The 12,711-nt window shown below is 37.8% G+C and overlaps 1 protein-coding gene across 1 annotated transcript; it reads right to left on the reverse strand.

Annotated features, from left to right (window-relative positions):
* Window positions 1-334: 334 nt before the first annotated feature.
* On the reverse strand, window positions 335-6,190 carry LOC142107657 (phospholipase A2 inhibitor NAI-like). The gene is made up of 5 exons (XM_075191221.1): window positions 6,082-6,190; window positions 4,963-5,076; window positions 2,386-2,535; window positions 1,741-1,881; window positions 335-635 (listed from the first exon to the last, which is right to left on the reverse strand). Exons 1-5 carry the CDS (start codon window positions 6,131-6,133, stop codon window positions 439-441), a joined length of 654 nt encoding a protein of 217 aa, XP_075047322.1. The 5' UTR covers window positions 6,134-6,190; the 3' UTR covers window positions 335-438.
* Window positions 6,191-12,711: the final 6,521 nt, after the last annotated feature.

Below are 12,711 nucleotides of genomic sequence, written 5' to 3' on the forward strand. Positions count from 1 at the left end.
GTAGGGAGCTGTACTGTGTCTAGTTAGCTGTAGGGTCACCAGGAGGTGCAAGTAAAAGGTAGTTGCTTGCTGGTGTCATCCTGACGGAAGTTGTGCAATTTATTGTGATGAAAACAATAAATATATTTGATTTATAAAAGAAGTTTTGTTTTGCTGATGTCTACTGGGTATTCTTGCAACAGAAGGGGACAAAAGTGCCAAGAGAAGGGTGCGGTTTTGTTACAATATATATATATATATATATGTTATTCTAGAATTATGTTTTTCTTTCGTATTAGTAATTTAATTCCTAATAATCAATCTCATCAACATTAAGAATTTAAGAAAGACAAAATATTTTAAAACAAAATTGGATACACCTTTTATTATGAAATGTGTAATGGTTTTAAAAAATGTTTGAGACAACTTGAAGATGGATGTGCTAGAATTGCACTTTTTTCAGAAATACACAATTTTAGCTACTGCAATAGCACTGATAAAAGGCAAAAAGTGACTACTGCGCAGACCAAAACTCCCGCTGGTACAGGAAACTGAGGCTTTTATATTCATGCCACCATGCGTTGTGGTCTTAGAACCGAGGGAACAGATACTTTTAGTGCTACAACCCCGCGTAGCCGTAGATATCTTTGTGGACCCTGTGAAGAACAAGCATCAGAAATATCAGTGAAGAACGTGTGTGACGTGTTTAAAATAGTTTAAAAAATAATGCAGAGCAACAACTCAAAGTGTAATGTTCTATTAGATAACTTTTTCAAGTCCAAGATACAACATTATATGTGACCAACTTAAGGGTTCCAACCTTGGACTTATAGAAGAGACCACAGAAGTGGCCATACAAAGGTATGTCTGAGCAACAGAGAAGCAGCTTTTTGGATTTTATGAAGGTAAAGAGACTAAGGGGTATGTTTACTAATCTGTGGGTTTGAAAAGTGGAGACGTTGCCTATAGCAACCAATCAGATTCTAGCTATCATTTATTTAGCACATCGTATAAAATTACAGCTAGAATCTGATTGGTTGCTATAGGCAACATCTCCACTTTTTCAAACCCGCAGTTTAGTAAATCTAGCCCTAAGGGGTATATTTACTAATCTGTGGGTTTGAAAAGTGGAGACGTTGTCTATAGCAACCAATCAGATTCTAGCTGTCATTTATTTAGTACATTCTACAAAATGACAGCTAGAATCTGATTGGTTGCTAAAGGCAACATCTCCACTTTTTCAAACCTGCCGTTTGTTAAATATACCCCTAAGATTTGTTTGGGCTATCCAAAGATCTACTTCTGTAATCTTTATAACTGACCACATATTGACAATTCTCTCCCATCCTTCCTAATCTCCTTAGAGACTGTGTCCTGTATGTGGAACTCTATGGGGTATGTTTGCTAAACTGCGGTTTTGAAAAGTGGAGATGTTGCCTATAGCAACCAATCCGATTTTAGCTGTCATTTTGTAAAATGTGCTAAATAAATGACAGCTAGAATCTGATTGGTTGCTATAGACAACGTCTCCACTTTTTCAAACCCGCAGTGTAGTAAATATACCTCTATGTGTCCTGTTGTTGCATGTCCTCACAGTATACAGTAGAATATATGATATTTCACTTTTCATATTGATGCCTAAACAGCAAAATGTCCTATCCTGCTAAGATTATACTGATCTGATGGATCTTAGTTGTGTGCCTTCAATTATGTGATGTGGTGGTTGATACAGAACATAAATAAATATATTATTAAAATTACCGTATATATTGGCACGCATGAGAATACACATATTTTCTTCTCCAGTACATTGCATGGTGTCCTCCGTGTAACACCAGTCAGATTCACCAGTCATGCATGTTCTGCACGTCAGTCCGTTTGGCCGATCGTTATCTTGAGGTACTGTAAAATTGGAAGATAAAAACATGTAACATGTCTGTCTTACACCTAAATGTATTTCATTTAGCATGGTAAATATGTAAGTTGATCTAATTGTTGGTACCTACATTGATAATTTAGTCCACAACCCATATATATGTCATATATATATTATATATTTATAGAAGAAGCCACAGAAGACTTTAATGGCCATATAAAAGTACAGGACAACAGGTGACGGAACTTAGATGACTTCTAATATCATCTTTATTTTACAGTAGGGAGCACATTATTCCTTATAACAGAGATTGTTTGAGGTGACTTCATATCCAGTTGTTGTGTCTTCACTAACTGTTACACATTCCATCAGTGAACACTTTAACAATGAGTCATGTGACACAAATGACCTCACTACTCTCCAAACATAAGGATATGATTTACATAGTAGTATACTGTTGATTTACACAATGCATTAAACAAAAATCCTAATTCTGGGATAGAATTAATTAACTAAATTGAAACACTTACATGAAGGTAATGGCGGAGTACAGTTATCAGTAAAACAGCAAGAAGTACCCTGCTTGATCCTGGAAATGGGAGTACTGATAATCCCCTCTGTATTACATTCATCCTTACGTACGCAAGTTATCTCATATGACTCACTGATTGTTATCCCACCTGTACAAAAAGAATGATGAATAAACAAAATAAAATACGTTATAACAGTACTAAACAGACAAACTCTGTGTTCAGTAAAAAGTTCCCAAATGGGCTTCCCATCTTCAGCCTTAAATTTACCAGCCCTCTCCCTTCCCAATAATAGTATAATAATTATAATATTTAGCAGGGTAACTGCACTTACATAATCTGGGACATCGTAGGCTGGGTACACCCTACAGGTTTTTCACCCGAATATCGCGGCAATAAACGACCGTTAGCTTCGATGTAACATTAGTGTGTACGCTCCAATGATAATGTTTGATCATGTTTTATCGTTCCAAAGCACATTGTATTGTTTGATTTGATTTTATAAAACGACTAAAAATCTCTATAAACGATGGAACGATGTCTGGTAAATTCTGCGGTGTGTACGCACTCACGATCAGCGGTGTAGGCAAATCTCCATTGGGTTTACAAGTCACGACCTTTTCAGCCGATGGTGATGACAGATGAAGAGCACAGATCTGAAGGTAAATTGGTGAAACGTGTATAGTGAGTACACAGGAATCGGCTGCTGATCGGGACTTTCAGTCGTTGGTAAAATCGTTAACGATATAGAATGGGGATAAATTTTCTGGAGTGTGTACCCAGCCTGACAATCACATTAGATGCCACCCAGATTTCACTGTAGCAGTCAAATTAAACCTACAATAAAATGATCTACTTTTTCTACCTCTTTACCATTATCTATTAATAGTTCTTCTACAAATTATCAATATAACTGTGCATTACCATAATAAACAATATTTGGGCAGCACGGTGGCTTAGTGGTTAGCACTTCTGCCTCACAGCACTGGGGTCATGAGTTCAATTCCCGACCATGGCCCTATCTGTGTGGAGTTTGTATGTTCTCCCCGTGTTTGCGTGAGTTTCCTCTGGGTGCTCCGGTTTTCTTCCCTCAGTCCAAAAACATACTGGTAGGTTAATTGACTGCTATCAAATTGACCCTAGTGTGTGTGTGTGTGTGTGTGTGTGTGTGTGTTAGGGAATTTAGACTGTAAGCTCCAATGCGGCAGGGACTGATGTGAATGAGTTCTCCACAACGCTGCAGAATTAGTAGCACTATATGAATACATGATGAAATCCCATAATTAAGATTAACATACATTCACTTTCCATGTTCTGGCAATCCTTTAGCTTGCTCATTCTGTTATTATTTTGAATATTCTGTTGTTATGACAATTTATCAAGAAACTCCCAAACTATAAAGTCAGGTTAGATAAAAAGCAGATTTCTTTGTTCATTTCATTGATGACATATATACATGGATGTCTTGCTCAGTGAGGAGTAGACACAATGATCACAACTGGTTTTAGACATATCCATTACAATTAGAAACAGTTACATTACACACCCCTTAGAAGCAAAGAGAAAAACAAGACGGAATGTCTTTGTTTAAAGTATTTTCAGCAGAATCAGCATCTAATCATTAGCAGATAGTTTCACATTGCCTGAAAAGGAATGCACCCTGCACAGTAATACATAGACAAGGAGGTTTTACAAAGGAAACAGTTTAACTAAACATCTTCAGCCGTCTTTATCCAGCAAATCATCATATTCACCATTTATTTACATAGCGCCACCAATTCTGCAGCGCTGTACAGAGAATATTTGGAGAATATGGAAACATTGGAGCTCAGAGTCTGAATTCCCTAACACACAGGACTAGTGTTAATTTTGTCAGCGAACCTACTAATATGTTGTTGTTGTGTGGGAGGAAATCAGAGCACCTTGGAAAACCCACGGGAAACAAACTCATGACCACAGTGCTGTGAGGCGAAAGTGCTAACCACTGAGCCACTGTGCTGCTCAAATGCAAATCATTTGTTCTGTTCATTTCCCTCTCACTATGTGCTCTTCATCTTTCTCCTAACTCTCAGAAGAAGGGACCGTACATGGATATCTCTAGATATCTCCTCTTCTTCTAGACCTGTGAGTCCATGTTTAAACTTCTGGAAGTACCAAGCATGACAGGGTCCAATGCTTAGACAGAACCCAAACAAACAGATAGAGTTTTGCTCATACCTGAGTTCTGCTGCGAATACACCAAGTGGATAAAGCATTGACTCAACGCTGAAATAAGCTAAGAGCAGGTCCCAATAACTAGTTCTTAAAAAAATTGAAGCTTATATAGTCAACAATGTGTCATATCCAGCAGATTCACTTATATAAATAAATGGTGTTTGACAATTTTTTTTTTAAAACCATAGACTCTGTTTAACATACATGCTTCAGCTATTGATGGTAAGAATAGTTCCCTCTAACTTGTCTTAAAATCTTAAAATGGACCATTTGTTTGCAGCATAAAAGTCATAGCATGTGTCAAATTCAACAGATTCATTTATTCAACTTTTTTTTATAAGTCACAGGTCCTATATAACCTACTGCTTGTAGTTTTTGTACGGCTACCGCCACAAGCATAATCCGCGGGGCACGTCATGGTTGTTCCAGAACAGGAGGTAGTGGTACCAAAACAATGTTTGCATGTGAGAGAGAAACCTGTAATTGGAAAAAAAATGATTATATATATATTTTCATAATACTTGTATCTAGCAAAGTATCATCTTTTTTGTTTTGTTTTTAAAACATTTCATCAAATGACAGATCAGATATCAGGTAAGATTGTTACAATGATCAAAAACTATAAATAGAAGACAAAATTTACATGAGATTTTAATAATATTAGGGAGAATATGGAAAAGAGAAGGGGGTAATAGGAACTGGAGACAGCAGCTACCAACCAGGGAAGAGAACTAGAAATGATTATTCTAAAATAAAAGGATACATATAATGGATTTGGAAAAATTATGGAATAACTTGTTAAAAGTACAACTACTATCAAAGCAGTACATCAGGCCTGTCCAAACTGCGGCCCTCCAGGTGTTGTGAAACTACAAGTCCCAGCATGCCCTTCCAGCTATCAACTGGTTGTCTACTGACAAAGCATGCTGGGGCTTGTAGTTTCACAACACCTGGAGGGCCGCAGGTTTGACAGGCCTGCAGTACATTAATACTTGTTATCAGCATTTTATTGTTTTATCCAGAAAAGCTATGTATTATGAATATAGGAATACACTGAATTTCTAACACACATATACACTGATTGACGGGAATACAATCGGTATATGGGAAGAAATGCAGATAGGTCCTGTATAAGGTGTGGAACATCACATGATAGAAAAGACTTATCAGACTCATTCAAAACAGCACTGACTGTCTCTCACTTAACACTATTTCAAAACATTTCCTCAATAAAGACTAAGGGGTATAGTTACTATACTGCGTGTTGGAAAAAATGAAGATGTTGCCTATAGCAACCAATCAGATTCTAGCTGTCATTTTGTAGAATGTACTAACTACACGGTAACTAGAAACTGATTGGTGGCTATGGGCAAGATCTCCACTTTTTCAAACCTGCAGTTTAATAAAAATATCCCTTGATATTTACATGAGCTCAGTTTATAGGTTATTAAGTTAGATTATGGATTCTAATAACAGACTTACCAGTGGCTGAGAGAGCAGAGAGGACACAGAGAAATCCCAGGAGCGATCCCATTATGACTTGCAAGTAATGTTCACTAGAAATGTTATCAGCCTACTGCCAGGCAATCATCCAGATTCTGTTATTAAATAGACCAGGTAGAGGGTGGGGTTGGAGTACCTCCAAGATCTGCCGTCATAGTGGTACTTAACTGAATTTTTATAAATGAAACTGAAACTTGAAGAATTAGGTGTTAAACAGAAAGCAAGAACCCACGTTAAAATAAATCTAGAAAACTGATTTAAGTTACAGGACACATAATGCAGGAATAATATAATCTTGTACGTTAGATAATTCTTTAAAATAAATGAGCTTCTCATTTTACATGCACATAGCAGGTACGTTTATATTCTTGGTTATAACAGGTGTATTTCTGTCCCTTTGAATGTATTTAGAGCCCCAAGTGTATGTGTAAAAATGTGGCTACAAAATTGGGGCCTATTGGGTTGCCCGTATCTTTAGATACATCCGGCTCCATTTACTGTGTAAGAATGTTTTCGCTTAAACATATCAGCTTGAGGATGATGACTGGCAATTAAACACCAATGGTTGCCAGAGCATTTTGGCGCTTAAAGAACTGGCAGCCAGAGCCTGCTGGCACCAGTAGTTCCACATAGTTCCACATAGTGTTGCATACTTTTCCACTCTCCCGGGATGTCCAGGAGACTCCCTAATTCCAGATAGGTCTCTCGGACTCTCGGGAAAGCAGGCCATTCACTCGCACGCGGCCCACGTCCTGGTGAAGTGGACAGGACGGGAGCCTCCATGACGCAAATTGAGGGTGAATCGCATCATTTTAGCCCCGAACCGCACAGCAAAATGATACTTTTGCCTCATTACATTGCATTGCAAGGCCAAGATGATGCAATTTGCCACCTGTCACCCCCCTCTGACCTCACACTTCACCTCCCCAATGGGATCTCCCGGATGGAAAAAGTAGAAAGTCAGTAAGTATGTAGTATTGTAATAGTCAATGACCACACACTCACCGTAGAAAACAATAATTGCCTCCTTACCTATTGTTATCCTATTCTTCTGTCCTAAAATAATAAAAAAAATGTGAAATATTAAAAGCTCAAAATAATGTATAATAAGGCTGCTGCTTTTAGTGTCTCTTGATGTGGTTGCATATTAATATACCAGTCATCATCATCATTGTCATCATGATGATGACTAATGTTTAAATCCTATAAAATAAATGCATTTATTTAAAAACAAGTGCCCTCCTCAAATTAAAACTAGCACCAGGGCTCATAGTCTTGGCTGGTTACATCTAACTCTTTATTTATTTTAACATTTGGAAAGATATATGCTGATGATAATCATCATCATCATCAGTACGTATATTTATACCATGGTTCCATTAACTGCAAAACATACACTGGCTGACAAGATGAATCAGAAAAGGCCTTATCTCCAGGGGACATACAATTGTTCTTCAGTTGAGCTTACCCTACTCACCTCTCCCGGCAGTGTTGTTGTTGTTGTTGTTGTTGTTGTTGTTGTTGTTTTATTGGACATACTTTTGTTCAATTCTATTTTAGGCCTTGAATATTCAGTGAGTACAATGTAGTAACCTGTGCAATTTATTTAAATTAATGGTTGTGCAGACCCTTTATAGTTTTATGTTGTATAATTTTAAGGTTTTTTTGAGCGCTGCAGTCTCTAATGCACCGCTCCACATTTTAATTAGCACACCATATAGCCATGTCTCTAGCTGCATGGTTTTCAGTCTACCACGGTAAGCCCATTTTAGAGGTATGTGACATTGTTCAGAATCTTAATGGTAGTGTAGGAACTGAAGATGTCACTGTAAAATGGTTTCTGGGTTTCAACACATTTAATAAACTGTTAACAGGGAACTTCATTTTGTCAAAGAATATTTAGCAATACTCTCAACATTTCAAAGAAGCTTAGTAATAATGTAGTGTAGCCCCTGTTCCTTTGGGTACCTCATTGCTAGCAGGAAGAGGGATGCTAAATCAATATTTCCACCCAAGGGGATAACTTGGGAAACCACACTCTTTGGGAAGATCATGGGCTGGCATGAGATTACAAGAGGTGTTAATCTTAAATATACCCATAGGTACACACCCTGAAATACATATAGCATAATATGTGTGACATGAAGAAAATGGGGAAACTAACACATGATGAATGTGAACGTTGGACAGTAAATAAATCTCTGAGTTTATAATTGATGAGGGAGCAACATAGATTGTTAGAAAACTTTACAACAATTATGATGAAGAAGATGATTACAATGGAGAATACTGTCAAGTTTGTATTATTAAAGACAATGAAGAAAATAATTGTCACTCTAAAAAAAGATAAAATGGGAGCTGTAATCCCACTAATGGCTAGTATGAGGATGGACTTTCTGAGTTCCACTGGGACCTCTGTTTTCTTAGCTGGATCTGGACTATCTTTGTTCCTTTTGGCTGGAACATGGACTTTTCCTGGACCACCAACCTGAACCTGGACCACCAACCTGAACCTGGGCCATTTTTGTACCACTGGCAGGTTGTATATGAACCCTGGAATCTTACTCTCTGGCAATGACAGTTTCCTCTGTTAGTCTGGCACAGGGCCATCTTTTCCATTGGGCACGATGGGCTGCTGCCCGGGGGCCCCACGGGCAAGGGGGCCCCATAGGCACGGCTCTTAATGAGAATAAATAATCCTGCAAAAGAAAAAAACCTGCAATAAAAACCTTCAAGGGTCACTGAGCAAGTACATCTATCTATCTATCTCTATCTCTATCTATATCTGTATACATCTATACATCTATATCTATATCTAGGGGCCCCGGTGCACTGCTTTGCCGGGGGGCCCATAATGTTGTTAAGATGGCCCTGGTCTGGCAGCAATAATATCACCGCTTTTTCAGGTAGATTGGCGTCTCTTTTGGCAAAACTGGCAGCTTTCTCAGTAAGGTTGGCAGCTCTTTCTGTCAAACATGTAGCTTTCTCTGCAAGATCTGCAGTTCTTTCTAAAGGATTGGTAGCCCTTCTCATCTCCTACAGTCACTCTATGCTGTGGTTTGCTGTATTTGTCTTTACCTTACTCTGCAGCACTTGCCACAACCATACTAATTCTCACGGTGTCTTGCATGCTCCTCAAGGTATGGCCATGATCCCAGAAATGGCTCTCTTGTTCATCTCCATCTTCTCTCTCCTCCTGAGTGTTAAACCTTCAGTGTTTGTTGATTTTGATGTCCCTTCCTCTGTCCTCACTGATGAGGCAGCATTGGATGGTCACTCACTTCCAGTGGTCCCTTCTCCTCTGTCCCTCAACTCCCAATATCCAGGTGAGCACTGGGTCTGGGGATTACATTTCTGATTTTCTTTAAATGAGCTTGTATGCTTATGGCTCTTTCTGTTATGATCCAGCTCTTTTTACTATATTGCAAAGTGGTGCCTACAATTACCACCAGAACCTCCATTTCTCTAGTGTATTTGGGCCCATTCAGAAACATAAACATCTCTATGATCATAATCATCCACTGTTCTGAGAGAACAGGCATGTGGAGTCCCTAGGCAGGCATTGAGGACACTGCACCAATGGAACTGTATACTATATATATATATATATATATATATATATATATATATATATATATATATATACAGTGAGAGAGAGAGAGAGAGAGAGAGAGAAAGGAAGAGATTTGTGCTATATAGTTTGGTTGTCAGCTGTGCAGTACTTTGTTCCTGTTCTTATACATCTCTACCTTTTTTTTCTTTTTAGTTTCATTTCCTGCTCACTTGCTTTTGAATTGAGAAACCCTCTTACTTTCACATTTGATTATGAATCATGCTGGCAGTGTGTATGAGGAAATAAATGTTATGTGTAAATGCTCTAATACTTGCTGGGTGGTATTAATCTCTGTTAGGGATACTCTACCATACTTTAAACAGCATCGATCATATGCAGTAAAACTGCTTGCAACCAAAACAAACGTGGAATCACCAGAAGACTACTTTGAAAAATCACAGCATGTTATGTATTTGTAAGATATATAGAGATTGCAGACCCAACTGAAAAAACTCAGTCACACTGTTTGTCAATGGTTTTTGTAGTATTAAGTTAATTTTATCGCTTACCACTAAACATTGTCCAATGTGATTATTGTGGTTCCAACACACAAAGATATTTAATTGCAAAATATAGCAGGATTTACAGCAATCCCTCATTATGCATTAAAGATATTGCCATAAAGCAGGAAAGTATAAAAACACTGAATACATTGCATTTTTGCTAGCGCTTCATCTGAACCTAGCATAAGATAGAGTCATGTCGTCTGTTGTCAGGATCAAGAGAACTAGATGGTGGAGAAGCTTGCTTATATGCAGTTTCAGTACACCAAAACTACTGATGATGTCACTATGTACATAAGCAACACATAGAAGGGTCTTCATTGGCTCAGGGTTAATGATGTTCCAGTTGTCTGCTGGTCATAAGTTAATGCAAAGGATTCCTCTGATAAGGTGTGGCCACCTCACTCCCAATAGCTGAGCACATGTTAAACCTAGGTTTTTACTATCCTATCAGCATTCCAAACACAATGTCATTTTGAACATTAATACTTTATCTTACATAACTAGCGATCTAAGGAAGCGATCACTTTGCGGATAACAACAGATTCCAGAGGGAAATGTGCAGATTTAAATGACACTAAACATGATACAGTTCCTATATTCTGAGCCTTAAATACCTTTAATATATTATCACCTATGTACAAACAATCTCTAACACATTTTACTAATAAATAAATGTGGATTGGAACCTTAATAAATGTGTATTATTTACAAGTCTAAGTGCAAATGTAAATGTGTGTGCTATGAATACGTGCGCTTGCGTCATAACACGTGGCGTATAATCACAATCGCACAGTAAAATAATATTAATTAATAGTGGTTTACTTCATCCAATTATTTGGCTTTCACAGTAGCCTGTAGAGACCACCCAACTTAAAAATATTGCTGCTCACTGGCAAAGGGCATGGAACCAGCTCCCAGGTGGAATTGGTGGGTAAGGTTCAGGGAATACAGCCCAAAATAGTAAACAGGTCCAGTTTTTTGCAATATTAAAGAGGAACAGTTGTTTTGGCGCAGATAAAAACTAAAGTTTGGCTTTCGGGAAAAATATGTATGTATTCTATAGGAGGAAATGATTTTCGTTTTTGTAGAGAATTTAAATTTTAAACTTTATGTGGGTTTTGATGTGATGGAAAGGTACAGATCCCAAAATGTTGTGGATGGAGGAGGTGAGTAATGTTGGCTATATAATGATAATAAAATAATATAAAATAGTAATAAAATAAGAATATAAATTATATTGTGTAGAAGAAATAGGAAGTATGAACAATGTGAGAAGGATAGTAATAACTTGAAAATCAGGAGATGCTAAAAAGATTGATAGTCAATAAACAATAAAAGACTGAATTAGAGTTAAAAAAAATTGTACCTTTGCATACACTTAAACATCTGTACATATACCTTTTGCAGCTGTATTTGAGTTGCATGTATCTTTAGAACGTATAGATATGTCTGGAGCAAAAATGTGGTTGTCATCATCAATCCGGAAACAATCATTTGGCCCATGGGATATGCAGAAATAGTTCTCCTTGCACTTATGTTAAAGATTCGCTCAAGTCACAGTCAGACACATCTTTAAGGGGCATTGTTGACTTAGGTCTCCACACTCCTACAATGCTGCACTTATACATGAATGTCCCAGACACGCGTCAAGGGGCCAGAAGTCATATGCTTAGCCCAAAATATGGAAATAAATGATATGAAACACATTTTACAAAAGTTGCATGATTACATGGCATATACATATCCAATTCTATATTAGGACCTAAGAGTATAATTGTTACACTTGTCTATAATTAGTCTTTCTCAATGTCCAATTCGGTAGCAGTGTATCAATGTAGGAAATTATGTCATAGCTCATGTACAGGATGTAGTTCAAATATCTACATTCATAATGTCTACATCATAATTTCCACAGTCATAATGTCTACACTTTTATAATGTCGACATACATAATGTCTACACATTAAAAGTGTTGACATGTAAAATGTTACTGGCAAATTCAGGGGGACAAAAAGTGTGGGGTCTACCCAAATTTAGTATTAATAGCACTAGGCTGGGTTGGTGGCACTATAGCAGGGAAACCCGCAGCGTAGGGTCCCCCTGTCATAATGCCATACCAGCCTCAGGTTGATACACACAGGGCTGGATTCCCTAGGAGATCCGCATGGATATCTTTTTGATATGTATGCAAGCAATTCCACCTTGGAGGCAAATATTGTGCAAATCAATAACACACTGACTATGATCCATGCAACCTGGGAGTGCTTCACAAATCTATGTTCCCATTATATCCAGAATTCACCTCCTGCCAATATCCCACATTTTACCCATCTGGCCCTAGTTGCATCTTATGATCATCCTTCCCCTATGCCTCATTTTCCCCCTCCTGCCCCTATACCGCCAGTTTACCCACATTATCACTCACCAGTTTATCCTTATTATCACCCACCAATTTATACTCATTATCACCCACCAGTCAGCATTATCCTA

Source organism: Mixophyes fleayi, chromosome 11 (genome assembly GCF_038048845.1).
Source record: "Mixophyes fleayi isolate aMixFle1 chromosome 11, aMixFle1.hap1, whole genome shotgun sequence".
NCBI lineage: Eukaryota > Metazoa > Chordata > Amphibia > Anura > Limnodynastidae > Mixophyes > Mixophyes fleayi.